The sequence below is a fragment of the Lepidochelys kempii genome, chromosome 7, assembly GCF_965140285.1.
Source record: "Lepidochelys kempii isolate rLepKem1 chromosome 7, rLepKem1.hap1, whole genome shotgun sequence".
Classification (NCBI taxonomy): Eukaryota; Metazoa; Chordata; order Testudines; family Cheloniidae; genus Lepidochelys; species Lepidochelys kempii.
Window position 1 is genome coordinate 88,634,836 of NC_136386.1, and position 20,969 is coordinate 88,655,804.

The following is a 20,969-nucleotide window of genomic DNA, read 5'->3' on the forward strand; positions in this document are numbered from 1 at the left end:
ATGGAGCTTGGTCCCTTGGGACACTGCCTAGGAAAGTCTCCTCTGCTTTGGGTGGAAAAGGACTAGTGTGGCCCGCTCATTTTCCATGCATGCATACCCTGGTCCCCTGCAAGTTTTTCCTCTCTCTTCTGGTGGAAGTGGAGGCAATGATTTGTCCCAATAGCAATAGGTGAGCATTTACCCATATGTACCTCCTGCCCATATTTAGGCCTACATTTAATAATTTAGTGATGGAAATCTTGATATGCATGGGGGGCATGCTAATGTTACTGTGGGAATCTTAACTTTTTGGTCCCCTGATCTGGCTTTGGATATTTACATTTGTTACAGTACTATGGCCTGAATAGCTTTTGTATCATTCATATGTAAATACAATAATAATAACTTATGACCCATAGAGAACTTATGGTAAAGTGGTTGCTCCTTTTTTAAGAACTATATTTATGCAGTACTCATTAAATATTTAGGGAGTAACTGCTTTAACTGACTAAGGCAATTAATTCTATTAAGCTGTTCATTGCTTTAGAGTTCCATTTACTGAATTGATCCTGAAATTTATGGTGAGTTCTTTAAATTAATTTTTTTCTTATACAGGAGTTTGCATATGTAGATCAGTGCACCTGATGACATTTCAAGAACATTTAAATATTTTAATTTGAATTAAACTTCAAAACTGGCAGATAATATTTGATGTGAAATGATATTCAAGCATGTCTGCCAAAGTGCTTACATGGCTCAAACTTCATTTGTGAAAATCAAGGTGTCCCTTTATTCTTTGAGAACAAAATTGGTTAAGTCTTATTTTTAAATTCCTTATGCTTACTGTTGTCTTACTTTTCAAATCTTGGCTGGCTACAGAATCCTTCACGGAGAGGTGATGGAGTGCACAGTAGTTGCTGTAATCTCCTTATGGACATTCTCCAACTTTTAATAAAGATTTCAGATTTTACTTTCTCTGTAAAGACTGGGAGCAACTGCTCTTTTTATAATCAAAGAGAATAGTACGTTTTTCAAACGTCCTTAAGATTCAAACTTCTTGTTTGCCAGCTCAGTGACTTAATGATTTGTTGGTCTCTAAGGTGCCACAAGTCCTCCTTTTCTTTTTGTGGATACAGACTAACACGGCTGCTACTCTGAAACCTGTATTATTCTGGGAGCTCCAGAGAACTTTCAGTCCTGGTGCTTCTGGTTTGGTTAAAACTCTGTTTAGGAGAAGAAAGCTGATTTCCCAATCTCAATTTACCCTTATAGATTTCATTCTTCCTTCTTAGTGATGAGGAGACTGGCTGTTCTTGAAATGAAAAGGATAGAGCCAATGCAGATAGAATGCAAAAGAGAGAGGAGAGCATGAAATCATGCTTCAAGAAATTTCAAGTAGGAGGAGATGTAATAGTCTTTTCCGCAATATCAGTCTGAAAAGAACTTGAGGAAACTGGATCAGAATGGATGAAAAAAAAGTTAGCCTTTTTAGTGTGCTCACTTGGTGCACATAGGTGGTGCTATGTACCTGATGGCTCTTTAAAATGGCACCTGCGTACAGGAGGGATGTATGCTTTTTTTTTTTTTTTTACTGGATTTCTGTGCTATCCCGGGAAATTCATTCTGCAGGATAAGTAGTTTGGAAATGGAATCCTGGTCCCATTCAAGTCAATGAGAGTTTTGCCATTGGCATCAATACAGGGGCCAGGATTTCACCCACATTTACTAATTTGTTATAAAGATTTTTTTTTAAAAGGTTGACAGTACACATTATTTTCTGACCTGTGTATTAAGAGAGAGGAGGTCAGATACGCAAGATAAGGGAATATAAGCTGTGTGGTACTTATATTTTCAGACTCCTTTGGAAGAAACTAACAAAATAGAACTAAACTTGAAAATAAAAACTTTTATTGGCAACTTTATCTACAATGATGCAATCAGAATTGTGACAAGCTGTTGTAGTTTAGTAACAAAGTATGGTTAATTTATTTGAATTAATCTAAAATCTGCATTGTTATTAAAGAAATTTAAACAATATGGCAGTTGAGGTACCCATAATGCATTAAACTGGAAATAAAACCAGCTTAAAATCCCCTCAAAATCAACAATTCTCATACAGTGCTACATTTCACTTGTAGTTAAATCCTTGCCCTACTGTTTTGCCTACTAAGCGAAGCAAGGCTTCCCAATTCACTTATTCTTGAATTGAAATGTGAAATCATTACAACAGGACATGGCTTTGAAAACAGGAAAACAATTATCCTGTTGTTTTTGTATTGGGAGAATGTTATTCATGAAAAGACCAACTATATTTCATTCCTGTGTTTTCAGGTCTCTGTGGTCAATCAGTTGGATATGCAAGTCATCGTTTCTAATGTTCCTCCCACTCTTGTGGAACAAAACAAAGATCAACTTATAGGGTAATGAATTTATTTATTATATAAATACCATATGTGCAGTTCACTGTTTTTGTTTTCAGGTTCAGCAAGTGCTAGTCACTGTACACTGAAGTTGCACAAAGGTTTTATTGAATGAGAGTAAGGAAAGAAGTATTTGGAAAGAGAGTAGTACGAAAGATCTAACACTGAATATTTGAAGGCACATCTATGTAATTCCAAAAAGCAGAGGGTTAAAAAGAAAGAACTGTGTCTTATAACATTTTCCTCTCATTTATATCTGAGCAACCCCATTGACATCAAAATTGACTTTGGTTGGGTTGCATGGGTGCAACTCAGGGTAGAATTTTGGCCCACAATTTTTTGTCATGTGGTCAATATTCGACTCGCATTATTATGAAAATTTTCATACAATGATAAATACATTGTTAATGGTAAGTGATTTTTTATTTTATTTACAAGGTATCATGCAAAGACATTAGCTGTATATAATGGAGAAAAAGATAATAATAATTGAAACTCTTAATGCTTTGTGACAAAATTGAAGATTTTTGCTATATTGGAAACTGTCCAAAATCATTTTTGTAAGATATATGTTAATATACTTCATATTCTAAACATACAGTAATTCCCAGAAGTGTCAGGATTTCATGGTTAGTTTCTCTTTTAAGTCGAGAAGAAATTGCTTCACTCTGTCTCTTCAGCAATGCAATCATAAATTAATCTAAATAGGAGAGAAAATATTTGAACTTCCAGTTTCATTTCTCTCATGAGATCAGGGAAGAAATTTGTTTGGCTTATTTATAACAGAAATTGCTAAAGGTGATATTCACTTTTTTAGCGTTTGCTCTTCTATCAGTTCTTTAGGCAGTGAGGCAGGATATTCAGCAGATTGCAGAAGTTCCATTCTATCTTGGCTGTCATTGTAATCTTACTCCCCTTGAAGAATGAGATGCAATGGGAGTAATGATGTGCTTATCCACTGAAAAGGAAGTGCATCATCCCCATAATACCTCTTGTCTCCTCTGTCCTGGAAAAAAAAGGGATTACTCATGAGGATGTGGGGTTTTTCCCCTTTCCCCATTCTATTTTGAACCGGGTATAGTTCAGCTGCTAGATTCTGATGCCAAAAACACTACTTAAGTTGTCTAGGCAATGATCTATACTCACAGTGACTCTATCTCCTAGACCTATGAATAACAGAAATAGACATCTGCTTGCCTAATAGTAGGAACTTTCCTTCAAAAAAAGTGGTAGTTTTTGGCATTGTCCACAAAGATAAAGAACCTATCATTCAATTACCCTTCAGTTATAGGTATGGGTAATATTTGTCTCTCCTTTGCTAAGGTTTCAAGTTGACTTTATCAGGGTGTGCCATGCAGTAATATTTTCTTTTTACAAGATTAATAATGTATAGAATCCCTGGGCTTCAGCTTGACTCAGAGGGGATGATGAAGATTTTGAGGATGAAACGTGAGATTTTGTGCTGTGTCTCTAAGAATTTACAGCCCAAAGGAATGGGTCAGGCCAAACTGGCTTTAAGCCATCTTTGAGCCGTGCCAAATCTGGACTGTTCCAGACATCATGGCAGTTGTCAGTATAATTTACACAGCTCTGGGTGGCTGCCTAAGTTATAGGAACGTTCCCACAGCTGTCTATGGGTGGCAGCAATGCTTAAAACCTCAACAATGCTACGTGCTGCAGCCTCACCCCAAACATTCTCCTCCGAATCCCAGGGGCAAGACTTGTGAGAAGGTCATTGGAAGACTGTTTTGGCCATCTTCATCAGTTCCGTGGCTGAGGCTGATCTGGGATATTCATAGCTCCTTTGTTGTTCCACTCCTTTTATGTGGCATAAAGGGTTTGGAGCATACGTGTGACTCTTACCCAAAGAGTCCAGATTGTACTGTAATTGAGTCTTTTTTGAATATATGTAATGATAAAATATGGAGCCAGGTTCTGAATTCTTAAAATGAACTCAGATGAGCTTTTACCTTCAGTAATAACATCTGCCAGAAAATGAGTGTACTGCAAATGTAACAGTCCTGCCCTTAATGATAAACTTTATAAACTGCCTTCATTAAGACACATTGTCCGTTTATATTAGAATTGCATGAATTCTGGAAAAAGATGATATGGACAACTTGTTCAAATAAAACTGTTAATTTGTTTCAGCAGCATTCACAAGTAAACTCTTTCTGTCCATGTTCTAAATATGTCTCTAGATTTGACTGTTTTAGTTAGGAAAAATATTTGCAGAAACTTGAAGTCTCAAGATTACTCATACAAATATATATTGGTCTGAAAGTTTCAGCTGGAAATATATTTGCATGGTCTTCTTGAAATTCCTTTGATTTTCCTCCTGCTGTTTATAAAAGCTTTAATCATTCAATCAGGGTGTAAAAGCTAAATGTGATTTATATGACCCATCAAATGCCATACACAACAAATAATGAATAATCAAAGAATAGTGAATGCAAATAGTTTGTGAACCACCCATAAGTTGAAATATTTTTGCCTGAAGTGTTTTCTGAACAATTTCAATAATGAACAAATTCATAAAAACAGAGCATTGACATATAATTCATGAACATAAAAAAGAGCTACCAGTACATTAATCAAATAAATTATGTTCTACAGAGGAACATAAAGTTACGTTAAATAAAATTGTTAAAACTGAAAGATCCAAAAATCTAACCTCTGATGACAACTGTAACTATTTAGTGATTGGGAAAGTTGGATATTTAGTAACTTTGACAATGGTAGAGATTGTCACAGTAAAGTAATATTTAAAGTGCCTACAACCTATTAAGGAATATATGTTGTTGTTCTTTCAAATGAGAACAGCTAACTCAGCCAAACCTCAGATGTACCTTATATAGATGGTCAGTGGCTGGAATAAAAGAATATTCTATACATAGAAAGAATTAAAATTTCTGTTCTATGTTCATTTTGCTTTAAAATATTGGCTTATTAGAAGGAGTTAAGCAAAGTACCTCTCGCTGACATTTCAGATAGTGCCATGATCCTGTAAAGTCATTCAATAAACACTACAGACTTCCCCTGACAACTTCAATTTCATCAACCAGCTGTCAATGTCCCATATTCTACCCATCAATGTCAAACTCCCCACTTCATTCACCCACTTCAATTAAGTCTGTTTGGGGTAGGTCCAGCTAAGTCTGCTACAGCTGCAGTAGTGCTGACAGATTAAAAAATGGGTTTTGCCTGATTGGAGAAATTGATGTGTGCTCCCTTCTTCAGAATAAATCTCTTTTTGGAGGCAGGCAGCAGAATTAGGAACTGTTTTCATATTTATTTCAAATATGCAGTTTGTGTCTTTATGAATAGGGTACAGTCTATAAAGGAATGTGAGACTCATGTGGCCCGGTTTTAGCTAAAAACACTTGAGGGAGGCTGATCTTGTGCTACTTGCAGCTAGAATGTACTAGAAATGTCATGTGAAAGCAAATTCTCATGAGACTTGCACCCCAATTTTACAATCCCTAAGTGATGTTACCCAAGACAAAATAATGTGTGGAGTGGCTAAAAATTAAAACTTCTTGAAATATTAGTAACGATTTCTATTTGCCAAAAAGTGCCTGCTTTGAACTCATCAAAAGTTTGCAAAATTGGAGCAGTATTTCAACTTTTTTAGAATTATGTTATGTTTTGAGTTACATTTTTATCATACACATTTGAATAACAATCTGAGTTTGTTAAGTGCAACTCATTATATAATATTTATTCTAGTTTCCTGTGATGGGGTGTCCACCCCACACAAGGCTTGAGCAAGTTAAAGGGGGCCTGTTTACCGTCTAGGCTGCACCTGGAGGAGAGCCAGGGGTAGATAAAGCCCAACTGCAGATGAAGCCCAGCTGGGCAGGGGTAGGCTGGGCTTGTATAAAGTCAAGACATTTAGAGCAAGAGGAGGCTGGCTCGCTGAGCTGGTGGCTTGGGGTGGCTGCTGGCTGGAATGCAGGCTGGGAGAGGCTGAGAGCTGCAGTTTATAACTCAGAACTCGGGGAGCGGCTTGGGTTGGTGGTGGTTGGCTGACTAAAGAAAACTAGAAAATGAGGGAAAAGAAGCAAGGAATGAGGAATGGCTTCAGATTAGGAAGAAGAAAACAAGAATGGAAATATCTGTAGCTGAACAAAAGGTAGCTGACTTGGATGGAAAAAAGAGTAAGGAGAAGAATCAACATCTTATAATCAGATCACTAGATAAAGATGTAAAGATAGGAGATGCTAGTCGCTTGAATACGGTGGAATGGGTTAGACGAAGTATCAGAGATACATGAAGAGCTAAAAGGATGCAAGATGGAGATGTATTAGTACAATGTACACATAAGAAACAGGCTGAGAAATTTCTTAATACTTCAGTTTTAGGGGAAATAAAAGTGATGTGCTAGCGACCTACATTTCTGAAAGATGGGTAACATATGGGGTTCCTCTAGGTAAGACTGAGGATGAAATTAAAAGGGATATAAGTGACCAAGTGCTATTTGTTAAATGACTAATTAGCAGGGGAGGAGTAGAACACAAACCATTTACCATGTTAGGGTAAAAGGGAAATAGGTTTCAGAGTGGCAGCCGTGTTAGTCTGTACCGCAAAAAGAAAAGGAGGACTTATGGCACCTTAGAGACTAACAAATTTATTTGAGCAAAAGCATTTGTGAGCTACAGCTCACATCATCGGATGCATTCAGTGGAAAATACAGTGGGGAGATTTATATACACAGAGAACATGAAACAATGAGTGTTACCATACACACTGTAAAGAGAGTGATCAGGTAAGGTGAGCTATTACCAGCGGGAGAGCGGGGGGGGCGGAGGGGGAGAACCTTTTGTAGTGATAATCAAGGTGGGCCATTTCAAGCAGTTGACAAGAACGTCTGAGGAACAGCGGGGGGGAGGGAATAAACATGGGGAAAATAGTTTTACTTTGTGTAATGACACATCCACTCCCAGGCTTTATTCAAGCCTAAATTAATTGTATCCAGTTTGCAAATTAATTCCAATTCAGCAATCTCTCATTGGAGTCTGTTTCTCAAGGTTTTTTGTTGAAGAATTGCCACTTTTAGGTCTGTAAACGAGTGATCAAAGAGATTGAAGTGTTCTCCGAATGGTGTTTGAATGTTATAATTCTTGACGTCTGATTTGTGTCCATTGATTCTTTTATGTAGAGACTGTCCAGTTTGGCCAGTGTACATGGCAGAGGGGCATTGCTGGCACTTGATGGCATATATCACATTGGCAGATGTGCAGGTGAATGAGCCTCTGATAGTGTGGCTGATGTGATTAGGCCCTATGATGGTGTACCCTGAATAGATATGTGGACACGGTTGGCAGCGGCCTTTGTTGCAAGGATAGGTTCCTGGGTTAGTGATTCTGGTGTGTGGTTGCTGGTGAGTATTTGCTTCAGGTTGGGGGGCTGTCTGTAAGCAAGGACTGGCCTGTTTCCCAAGATGTGTGAGAGTGATGGGTCGTCCTTCAGGATAGGTTGCAGATCCTTGATGATGCGTTGGAGAGATTTTAGTTGTGGGCTGAAGGTCATGGCTAGTGGGCTAGTGGGCCCAACAAAGAAAATAACAGAATGCCACTAGTCATCAGCCCCTCTTTTACCATCTTCTATTGGTAAAAGAGACAAACTTTTGAGGTCACCTGAAGGAGCGCTCTATATAGCTCGAAAGCTTGTCTCTTTTACCAACAGAAGTTGGTTCAGTAAAAGATATTACCTCGCCCACCTTGTGTTTCTCCTATCTTGGGATCAACAGGGCTTCAACAACAGCGCAAACACAAATGAAAAGAGGCTTTTAAGTGCTAATTCCGTTTTCTGTACTAAAGGATCTCAGTACTAAAATCAACAAGTGGGAATTAGGTGTTATAAACTATTACAGGATTAGAAAAAAGAAAAGGAGTACTTGTGGCACCTTAGAGACTAACCAATTTATTTGAGCATGAGCTTTCGTGAGCTACAGCTCACTTCATCAGATGTTTACCGTGGAAACTGCAGCAGACTTTATATACACACAGAAATCATGAAACAATACCTCCTCCCACCCCACTGTCCTGCTGGTAATAGCTTATCTAAAGTGATCAACAGGTGGGCCATTTCCAGCACAAATCCAGGTTTTCTCACCCTCCACCCCCCCACACAAATTCACTCTCCTGCTGGTGCTAGCCCATCCAAAGTGACAACTCTTTACATAATCAAGTCGGGCTATTTCCTGCATAGATCAAGGTTTTCTCACATCCCCCCACCCCCATACACACACAAACTCACTCTCCTGCTGGTAATAGCTCATCTAAACTGACCATTCTCCAGGTTTAAATCCAAGTTAAACCAGAACATCTGGGGGGGGGGGGGGTTAGGAAAAAACAAGAGGAAACAGGCTACCTTGCATAATGACTTAGCCACTCCCAGTCTCTATTTAAGCCTAAATTAATAGTATCCAATTTGCAAATGAATTCCAATTCAGCAGTTTCTCGCTGGAGTCTGGATTTGAAGTTTTTTTGTTTTAAGATAGCGACCTTCATGTCTGTGATTGCATGACCAGAGAGATTGAAGTGTTCTCCGACTGGTTTATGAATGTTATAATTCTTGACATCTGATTTGTGTCCATTTATTCTTTTACGTAGAGACTGTCCAGTTTGACCAATGTACATGGCAGAGGGGCATTGCTGGCACATGATGGCATAGATCACATTGGTGGATGTGCAGGTGAACGAGCCTCTGATAGTGTGGCTGATGTTATTAGGCCCTGTGATGGTGTCCCCTGAATAGATATGTGGGCACAATTGGCAACGGGCTTTGTTGCAAGGATAAGTTCCTGGGTTAGTGGTTCTGTTGTGTGGTATGTGGTTGTTGGTGAGTATTTGCTTCAGGTTGCGGGGCTGTCTGTAGGCAAGGACTGGCCTGTCTCCCAAGACTTGTGAGAGTGTTGGGTCATCCTTTAGGATAGGTTGTAGATCCTTAATAATGCGTTGGAGGGGTTTTAGTTGGGGGCTGAAGGTGACGGCTAGTGGCGTTCTGTTATTTTCTTTGTTAGGCCTGTCCTGTAGTAGGTAACTTCTGGGAACTCTTCTGGCTCTATCAATCTGTTTCTTTACTTCTGCAGGTGGGTATTGTAGTTGTAAGAAAGCTTGACAGAGATCTTGTAGGTGTTTGTCTCTGTCTGAGGGGTTGGAGCAAATGCGGTTGTATCGCAGAGCTTGGCTGTAGACGATGGATCGTGTGGTGTGGTCAGGGTGAAAGCTGGAGGCATGCAGGTAGGAATAGCGGTCAGTAGGTTTACGGTATAGGGTGGTGTTTATGTGGCCATTGTTTATTAGCACTGTAGTGTCCAGGAAGTGGATCTCTTGTGTGGACTGGACCAGGCTGAGGTTGGTGGTGGGATGGAAATTGTTGAAATCATGGTGGAATTCCTCAAGGGCTTCTTTTCCATGGGTCCAGATGATGAAGATGTCATCAATATAGCGCAAGTAGAGTAGGGGCTTTAGGGGACAAGAGCTGAGGAAGCGTTGTTCTAAATCAGCCATAAAAATGTTGGCATACTGTGGGGCCATGCGGGTACCCATAGCAGTGCCGCTGATCTGAAGGTATACATTGTCCCCAAATGTGAAATAGTTATGGGTAAGGACAAAGTCACAAAGTTCAGCCACCAGGTTAGCCGTGACATTATCGGGGATAGTGTTCTTGACGGCTTGTAGTCCATCTTTGTGTGGAATGTTGGTGTAGAGGGCTTCTACATCCATAGTAGCCAGGATGGTGTTATCAGGAAGATCACCGATGGATTGAAGTTTCCTCAGGAAGTCAGTGGTGTCTCGAAGGTAGCTGGGAGTGCTGGTAGCGTAGGGCCTGAGGAGGGAGTCTACATAGCCAGACAATCCTGCTGTCAGGGTGCCAATGCCTGAGATGATGGGGCGCCCAGGATTTCCAGGTTTATGGATCTTGGGTAGTAGATAGAATATCCCAGGTCGGGGTTCCAGGGGTGTGTCTGTGCGGATTTGATCTTGTGCTTTTTCAGGAAGTTTCTTGAGCAAATGCTGTAGTTGCTTTTGGTAACTCTCAGTGGGATCATAGGGTAATGGCTTGTAGAAACTCGTGTTGGAGAGCTGCCGAGCAGCCTCTTGTTCATATTCCGACCTATTCATGATGACAACAGCACCTCCTTTGTCAGCCTTTTTGATTATGATGTCAGAGTTGTTTCTGAGGCTGTGGATGGCATTGCGTTCCGCATGGCTGAGGTTATGGGGCAAGTGATGCTGCTTTTCCACAATTTCAGCCCGTGCACGTCGGCGGAAGCACTCTATGTAGAAGTCCAGTCTGCTGTTTCGACCTTCAGGAGGAGTCCATCTAGAATCCCTCTTTCTGTAGTGTTGGCAGGGAGACCTCTGTGGATTAGTATGTTGTTCAGAGGTATTTTGGAAATATTCCTTGAGACGGAGACGTCTCAAGGATTAGAGCATGTAAGATTATGTCTGTCATGTGCTCGGAAGTGGCCAGAGCAATTCAGGGATTAAAAAATGTCATACTTAAAACATCTAATGGAATATAAAAGTGAACAAGCATTTTTTATTATAAACTCCATGTGTAAAAACATGCGTCTGGTTTTCCAAAATATATTGAGCCTGCAATTAAGATACAGAACTTCAGTATTTTAACCATGGTAGTCAGTATGACATTTAAAGCTGACTCCCACCTTTTCTCATAGGACTGTCTGTCCCGCTTTGTTGCACAGAAAAATCTGATCCCCATATAAGAAATGCCACATTCTTGGTGACACCTTTCCTTCTCAGTATCCTACAGCACACCATGGATATTGAAATATAGGTCAAATCTTTTCCCTTTTCGTACTTTTGTAAACAACTGCAACTTCCTCCTGAATGATACCTGAGCTATAAAACACTGGAGCTATATCACTGAAATGTTTCAGAAATTAAATGTTTTTCCTTTTGATATTTATTGCTGGTAAAGATATGGTAACCTTATTGTGGAGGTCACCAGGTGTCATGTAAAAGGGACAACTGACAGGAATGCATGACAAACGAAACTGTAACAATGCTTGTGACTTTTATTTTATCTGTGTCCCTGTGCATAACAATTCTTTCTTATAATGTTCTTCTATTTTTAATTGGAAAAAAGAGTTAATATCTTTGAAATCCTACCCCTTTATCAAAATGACACACATACATTAGCTACCATGGGGGTTCCAAAATCCTTGGTGTCTTGCTGAAAATCTTACAGCAAATTCTGACATACATTATTTCACTGAGCCTGCTTAAAGAAACTTATCAAGAAATACCAATTCTCATTGCCAAGAACACCTTTTAGCCCTCCTCTGCAAGGCTGTTTTTTTTTTCTTTTCGTGAATCTGTGGAAAGTGGACTGGTTTTTTTGGAAAGTGGACTGTTTTTTTTGTATTTGTTTCATTTGTTGTGCAGCTGCTTTTTGTACAGCTCTCTAACATCATTTAAACTCATCAGTTTCTTAACAGGGATACTCTTCCGTCCTAGTTCTTGATAGGATAGATGATCATTTTCCATTATTACTAAATTAGGACTATGATCCACTGGACTATCTGCAGAAATTATTCTTCCCGAGCCCACCATTAACCACTATTATCAGTTAGCACAGCATTAACAACTACTCAACTTGACTTCTTTACCAGCACTCCAGATCACCAGGTGTCTCAGTGGAACAATCAAATGGTTAGCTACCTCTGCCTCTCCAGTTATTTTTTCTCTACCAGGTAATAAACATGAATTCTTCAGTCTCCCACCTTTTCTCAGGTTCTGTGTCTTACCTCAAATAAGCCTTCATTCATCAAACTTATCATCTACTTACTGAATAGTCTTACAAGTAATATGTTATACAAACAGTATGGCATATCCTCTATAGTTGAATAAGCTATCTATCAGCTGAGCTCACTAATTACCATATTCCTTTAATCTCTGCACACCCTCAGCAGTTATATGAAGAGAAAGGAAAAAGAAAATCTTAATTTGCTGTGCTCTTATTCCTTCCTTCTATCATTTTAAGCAGTATTTTATGTTGTCCTTACATCCTACTTTCTGGGCTGCCTTTTTCTTCCTTCGCTTTCATAAGCAACTCCTACCTGGATAGTAATGGTCTACCTACGTTTTGTCCTCCGCTAGTGGCTCCTAGATCTAAAAATAATAGAGGGAGTCATTATGTGAATATGTTTTCCCCTCAGCTCCTTGGGGAAAAAATAGCGTTATACAATGTAGTCCTGTTGTGCCTTTTCAGATAGAGCTATAAACTGCTTGAGCTACATTTTTAAACTGCTTACAACAGCAGTAAAAGAAGACTTTCCTGCTGAGATCTAGGATAGGCCTGTTTGGCTGAAGTAGAGATGTGCGTGTATTGCTCTCTGGGTAAATGCAACATAATGCTTCTTCCTTGGCTTCAGAAATAACTTATTACAATAAAAAAGGTAGCAAAGACAGCATGATAGTGCACCTCTTAGAAAGCAGAAGCACAAAGAGAAGAAAAGAAACTTCAGTCAAATACAAGGAAGGCTAATTTACTTAATTTTATATGAACAGTCTCCGAATGATTGGCATTCCCCTATATAAAGTATTATATTCTACCAGTTGGTCTTTAACAAAATCTCTATAAAGTATTTATAAATATGCATAGTAAATTGATTCAATGCAACTTTTTTGCATAGATACATTATTGTATGTGTTATAACAATAATCTTTTTGTACAGAACAATTATTTTGAGAGGGGGAATACCTCCCTTGGATAAGCAAAGCAAGATCGTACATTATTGACATTTGATATAAGTAATTAATTTAGCCAGTTTATATTGTCTTACTTTCCTTTATCAGACAGCTTCCCTTGAAAATCAGATTACAAAAAATGTGCATTATATCCTAAGACTAGAACATAGCCCCAAGTCTGCCTTCTTTGCTATCGTAGGCTGCCCAAAGCAGGCAGAAAGCTGACTTCACTGGCTGGTGAAGGATTTCCCTGGCATTGTAGGACCAACAAAAACAGCTCTGTACCATTTTGGAAAATCTCCAGGTAGCAAAGAGCCAACATAACCAACTCTGTGCCACTCAAACACCCTGATCCTGTTATAAGGGGCATGGTGTGGGAGTATGTAGTCAGAGTGCAGAAACAGCTGGTATAACTACGAGTCAGGGCTGTAACTAGTCAATTAAACTTTTTTAGAACAGCTCTGAAGCTACTTTAAGATACTCTCAGCCTAGAATCAGAACGTACAGCCATCTTGGCTGCCATAGCTGAGGATCTGTCTCCTGGTTTAATGGACATTTAGCAACATCACAAAACAGCTGGAGTTTGCCTGCTTAACCACAGTTGGGAAGGTATACTCAGGAGTGATTGACTGGAAAAGCAGGGAACTTTTAAAATCAGTATTGAGATCTCTATTCACAGAGCTGCTTGGACAATCTTATATGATGTTTGGAAGTGTCAGTACTACAGTTTGCTAATTTGAATAATCACTAAATTCATCCACAATTTTTTAAAATCAAGAGTCAAAATTGGGCACCTAAAGTTATGCGTCTACATAAATGCCCTGGTTTTCAGAGGTACTCAGCTCCTGCAGCTCACATTATATAGTAATGTAGTTATTTCAGAGTGCTGTGAAATAGATGGCATTTCATAAATCACTTTCTGTGTGCTCCAGTGATTCCACATAGTAAGCTATAAAAACATTAGAGAAAGAAAAAAACCCTTTTCCCTTAGGACTTTTTCATTTTGAAAGTTTTGAAGTGTTTAGGTATAGGTACCGGTCAAAACCAGAATGTTCTCTAGATTGAACTGTGTTTACATTTTTTTCTTTATCACCTATTGTTTGTACAGGTCTTTTACATGGCAACAGGGAAAAGACATACATTTTAGAAAATAAGAGATTGTGATTGTAAAACCACAAAATTGTCAAGAAGACTCAGTGATATTTATACTATCGGATGTTCATTTTAATTCATTTAATTTTTTTCTTTTTAAATTGGCAAACTTTCAAGTTGACAGTATCCCCGTAAAGTGAACTTATTCTCTGATAAGTAACAATGTAAGAATCGCATCACAGGGTTCTATTATTCATTGTGTGTTAGTTATTTTTATGTCAAATATGCTCAGTGTCTGAGTCAAAATGAATTTTTCCCCTAATTGTCAGCCCTGAAAACTTACTCTGGTCTGTGAGATTTAAGGAGGGATCTTCCCTTTCTGCATACCTATAATAATAATTTTCAGGCCAAATTATGCCCTCAATGGCACAAGTACAAATCTCTGGTCTTCATTTCATTTTCACATGTATAATTGATTGGAATTTGGTAAACAATTCTGATGAAGATGCACAAGAAGGAAGAGAATCCAGCTCACTGTTCTCTGTTGACTGTGCAGAGCTGTAAGAGTTAAAGTAGTAAAAACTATTTTTTTCACTTAATCTGTAGATATGAATCTAAACACATGCAGGGGGGCAGATCTGTTGAGAAGAAGGTGCTAATGCTGCATAGTCAATTATCAAATTAGAACTTCACTTTAAATTAATGTTGACTTATAAATTACCTCTAATTACAAACTTTTTTATTGTTTGCTAAATGTGCCTTTTAGTGTTTGTTTCTAAAATACTGTGAAAGAAGAGGATCCTTTGTGCTGAAAATAAGCTGCCAAGTGGTAGTTTACTGCAGTGTTTTCGTACCAAATGTAAACTTGAATTGCTTTTGAAGTTACTCTCCAGAGATTTGCACACCTTTTAGTAGTATTTTCTTTAAATGCTACTTTGCAATCTTTAATGTGTTTTTTTTTGTTTTTCATTGAATCATCATAATGTTCCATTTTGTATATATAATAAATTGCCTTTATCCTAAAAGTATAATTATTATTGTAATTCACATGTACTGTGTTTCTTGCAACATCAATCAAAGTCAGTTGTATGTAGTGTAAGTATTTGTCATAGTCAAACACTATTATGTTGTTTATTCTTCAATTCAAATAATGTTTTAAACAGCTACTCTGTAATAGGATTGAGAATCTGGGTAACTTTGAACAGCTGCCATGAATACTTGAGAATAATGTATAGTATTATCAAGTTCTGGTAATACTAACCATTGCAACCTTCACAGGGATGTCAAAAACATAATCCATGGTTTTATTCAATCCTCTGTCTTCCTATCTTGGCTAGGAAAATTAAGTGCTGGTAAATGTAACTGCCTATGAGAAACTAGTTTGATTTTTAGCACTGATGCGATCAGGATTCATGAGATCCATAAGGAAAATATGTATGAACATTTCTAGATCTTTTTGAGCTGGGTAGTAAAATCATTGGTCCATGCAAGAAAGAAAACCTTGGGGCAATATTTTAAAGAAAATTGGGGTTTCTTTTAGTCACTTGTAGTCATGTGATATTTTGGATGTTTTTTATAGTTACCTGGGGGTTTTAGTCTTTCACTGTCACAACCTTCACTGACCAAAATTGCCCTAAAGGAGCATTAATTAGCTGTGTGCCGCAGGGTTGCAGCTCCAGCTGCCAAGTAGTGTGTCATAGGTAGGAACAAAGCAGATTTAATACTCACAGTCAATGAGTGCTTGTTTATTTGAAGCCAATCAGTTGCCAGTGTACTTAACAGGGGGGAGCTTTCCAATCCATACCTACTATTTTTTTGGTTGATTTTGGACTCTGCATTGTGTCTGGCCAGATTTGGCAGCTCAGAGCATACCCATGCTGCTCGATTAGAAACTATATCTTGCAGGGTTTTGCTTTTCAGAAACTTACAACAACACTATAGCTCAGGGGCATTTTCACAAAGAGAAGGGTAGAGGAGTCTTAGAAATTAATGGAAGTCAATAATCTTTTTTAAAATTGTGATTTAGCAATATTGCTCTTTCAGCATTTTTCTTTGCTGAATACACGTGGTAATGATTTATCAGGGAAAAACAGGAGCAGAAGGTTTCCAGTTATTTGAACCAATGAAAGTGTTTATCATGACACAGGTTTTATCAGTCCTAAGTGCCCTAGACAAGTTCTAGTACTATATTAGCTATTTTGTTTGTCGAAACTTTTCCATTTTTGTATTTCCAAGCCATCTATTGCACAACGCCACATATTGTCCTGAATGTGTTTTTAAATTGAAGGATTTCAGCCACGCATAGTCCATATTTTTATTTTTCTCTGATCAATGTATATGAATCCCTTAAAGTTGTTGGGGCCTGTTCACTTTGTAGACCTGCTCCAAAATTCACCTGGAGAACACTTCTCATGTGGTATTACCAGGAAGGCTTAAAGAGAGCCAGGGCACCACATGCAACTGTACAAAGGAAGAAAACAATATTTTTTCTTAATGCATATATTAAGATTCGTATTGTTTGCATGGGAATATAAGCATCATTCCCTAACTCCTATGTGAAGACCCTTCAGTCTGACTCCATGTACACATTATGGTTCACTCTTGCATTCCTTGGAAGAATTGGCCTTAGAGTATACTTCACTTGTATGGCTTTTGTAGCTATGTTGTGCCTCAGCTTTGCTCATTTGGGCAATTTTACAAGCCCATATATTGCTTCATTATACTTCATTTCCATTAAAATGATTCTTTAAATAAAGTATAATGCACTAGCTACATGAAATTAACATTTTTATATGTAGTATTTGCATTCAAAAGTCAGTGTTAATGCAAATATCTCCGTTATGCAGCTAAGCATATAAACATAAGGGAATGCAAAGTTAAGACTGCAATTGTGTTATAGACTTGAGTTACACGATCAAATAGAATAATATTATAATATCACTTATTCAGATTTCAGAGTAACAGCTGTGTTAGTCTGTATTCGCAAAAAGAAAAGGAGTACTTGTGGCACCTTAGAGACTAACCAATTTAAGGTGCCACAAGTACTCCTTTTCTTTTTACTTATTCAGATAAGATTGAGAGGGTTGTTCCTGTTCTTGGAATTTGTGGATGTTTTCATTCCTCCCTTGCCAACACCATGAATCAAAGAAGAATTCTTATACCTTGCCATTATGATTAGTACTCTACCTGGATTCTTGACCAGAATATCTGTTCACTACATATACATTATTTGCTGTAACTACTCTAAATACCATTTTTATCAGCTGCACAGTACAACACACATCTGGAGAGATGTAGTTTTGACTACCTAAACTGATACAAAAAATTAATATTTTTTGCTTGTCAATTCTTCTAACAGGTCAGCAACTTTAATGGGCACCGGGAAAGGTACATACCATATACTGGCTAAGTTGGAGCACAATACTTTCACTTGTATACTGATCTTATCCTTTCTAAGGCTTGTTCTATGCTTCTTGTAGGGATAGGATAAATCCATATAAATTCCTATGCCATGATACTCATTATGTCAACATCATGTGTATTTGTTATTTTGACATTCGTTTTATTTTATTTTATTTTAATTTAATTTCTTGGAGAGGTTATTCTCTTCCTCCTCCTTTTACTGTGTCCTACAGCAATGCCTTAAGTATTTCTGCTCAGGGTAGGTATGAGCTCTGCTTCTTTCTTGTTTCAGGGGAAACTCTACAAACCTTCTAAATATGTTTTTCATGAGTACTTAGGAGTAACAACAAATATTTTGAGGTCTTTCCCATAAATAGATAATTTTATGTAGAAAACTTCAGAAAAATATGACAAAATAAAGTTGTTTGTTTTCTCAGTACATGATTCTAAAACGCTTGCTCACATCCAGTAATCCTTACTGATTCAAGTAGTCCCACTGAAGTCAGTTATTGATACTGCCAATGGGATTCCTTGCATAAGTAAGTATTATTCTGTGTGAGAACTTCTGCAAAAATTAATTTGCAACTTACCAAGACCTACATTCAATAACACTCAAAAAACGAAATGTATTAAGTATTAAAATTAGTGAAAGAGTCACCATCAAGAATCAGTAAAATGGTCAGTAAATGTTATCTTCTGTAGTCAAGTGCATTTCTTAGGAATCTTATTTTTCTTGCCTATTGACACATTGATATTGAAGCTGATATTTCATTGAGTGTACTACCATATACTATATACAGCATTGATTGCTTCTTTTCTGGAAGTAAAATAAAGTAGATCTGTTGCAGTTTATTGTTATTATGCCCCTGAGATCTTGAACTTAGGTTAAGTGATTTAGAGACAGCTATCCGTCATCCTTTGTCACTTTCTGTATTACTTTTGCAATTTGTTTACAGATAATTTTTATTTTCTGGTTGTAAACCTGTCAGACCAATTCTCCAACCTCTCCCATGGTTGTAAAGCTTATTTACGCCTTTAGGAGTTGCAGGTATACTGGTACCTGATATGTTATGTCATGGTGTATGTCCAGATAATATACCCCACTGAAAATGGTTGAGGATATTATTTTTGTGTGTGAGAGAATTTACTACCCCTCAAGTGTAAAGGTGGAACTAAAGAGTTCTGAAACCATATAATTCCACAAAAGCTTGACAGTTTTATTTGTAAAATACAGTTGCAATTTCCCATGAGTCATTTAAAACTCAAATTATATCATAAATACAAAGCACTAGACTTAAGGAAACAGTGTGCAATGACCTCCTCTAACATTGCTAAGTTTTTCCTAGGAGCTGAGTATTTAAGAGGTTATGTTGGAATGGGGATTTTATGAAAAGGGTTCATAGGGTTAGCAGCTTACAAGCCAATGTTTTGGTCTCTTAGATTACAGTTCAGGTTTTTGTCAGTCTTTATTAGAATGAATAAATCACTGTAACTTTCTGACTCTATTTCATTTTCAGGATTTTGGAACGCTATGTTCAAGATCAGATTCCTGGTGCAAAGGTTGTGGTAGAGTCCATTGGGGCCCGCAGATTTGGAGATGGCTTTTCAGAAGAGGATTACTCCAAATCTGACTTGATGGTCTATGCAATTGACCCTCAAACAAACCGAGCTATAATGAGGAATGAACTTTTTAAGTAAGTATCTAAAATCATTTGTCACTGATGTCTGTACTCTTGATGCCTGTTTTGCAGCCCACTAGCTTTATTTTCCTTCAGTGCCTTGGACTTCTGCTGATTCATAACCTTAAATTCCATTCTTCCCAAGAGTCTTACAGATCTCTGGAAAAATGTGGTGTTTGTGGATGCCTACTGCTGCTCATCCCACAAACACAAACCCTGCACCTTCAATGGATTGATGGAGGAGCTTATTATGGAGTGGATTCTCATGGAGCTTTTCTACTCTAGTGAAACCAGTGGTCACCTTCATGTGGGAGGGGGCGATCCAAGACTGGATTAATAGCAGCTGAAAGTCATTACCATATAACAGTTGTTCGTTGCCACATATTAAGTGGCAAGACATTTATATGTGTAGTGAGAATATGCACAGTCTAGGATAGGATCTACATAGAATTAAAAAAATTATAGGGGTTATAAACCTTCGTGCTTCAGGGCTGAAGCCAACCACTAACTAATGGGGTTAGGAAAGAACTTCCCCTCTGGGTAGTTTGTGCCATTGCTCACTACAGGGTTGATGCGCCTTCCTTTAAAGGTGGTACTGGCTGCTGTTGTAGACAAAATATGGCAGTAAATCTACTAGTCTAATCCACTGTGGCAAGTCCTTCACATTCTTAAGTCATTTCTAAGTGGGTGAACATTTGCAAAACCATCACAAAAACCACCACAACTATTGATTTATCTTTGGTAGTCTCAGAAGCCAAGGACCGAATGGCTGGTGTCTGATAATACTTGTACTTCTCAGTCTTCTAGTAGTACGCCTTCTCACTCTCAGCTTCTTGCGCCTCCTGCTCCCAGCTCCTCGCACGCGCACCACAAACTGAAGTGAGCTCCTTTTTAAAGCCAGGTGCACTGATTAGCCTGCCTTAATTGATTCTAGCAGCTTCTTGATTGGCTGCAGGTGTTCTAATCAGCCTGTCTGCCTTAATTGTTTCCAGAAAGTTCCTGATTGTTCTGGAACCTTCCCTGTTACCTTACCCAGGGAACAGGGACCTACTTAACCTGGGGCTAATACATCTGCCTTTTATCATGTACTGGACTTACATATTTCTGTACATAAAAAATAAAATCTAAAACTGTGGGGGAAAAAATCACTCTCCTGTAGCCATCTGGCCCAATCCTGTCACATATCTATTCACCTCACAAATATCCTGCATTTAAAAAATCCACCCATCTGAGCCCTTGTGCAGTATGCCATGTAATCAATGTGTATGGCTGAGTTATGAACCCCTTAAAATAAGGGTTTGTAAAGAAAATGTTAACACAATCTTAACTGAGACAGTGTTAAAGGTTTCCCACTGGCAAAGTTGAATACTTGCATATTCTTCATCAACACAGAGGACGTCTACCATACACCAGTGACATCTAGTGTGCAAATGAAGAATTAGAGCTCGGGTCTCCAATATGCTTGCATTTTCAACATTCATATTGTAGATTCTGTTTAGGTAAGGGTAAATTATTTTTGCTCAATTACTAAAAACAAACACATTATCTGAAAATGGGCCAAAGGCTTTGTTATGAATTTTAGTAAAGTATAGTAATAAAAAAGGACAAAGTATTCTTTCTTAAAGAAAATGTTATTCTAAAGACCTCTGGTGGAACTTTAGAAGGAGTTA

General features: G+C 38.1%; 1 protein-coding gene across 5 annotated transcripts in view; it reads left to right on the plus strand.

Moving 5' to 3' along the window:
• PCDH15 (protocadherin related 15) overlaps positions 1-20,969 on the plus strand; it is a 1,335,873-nt gene that overhangs the window by 1,277,767 nt on the left and 37,137 nt on the right. For all 5 annotated transcript variants that reach the window (XM_073353680.2, XM_073353679.2, XM_073353690.2 and 2 more), the window contains 2 exons: positions 2,311-2,399; positions 19,138-19,314. In XM_073353680.2, the coding sequence (XP_073209781.1) occupies positions 2,311-2,399; positions 19,138-19,314 (266 nt within the window). The remainder of the gene's footprint in view (positions 1-2,310; positions 2,400-19,137; positions 19,315-20,969) is intronic.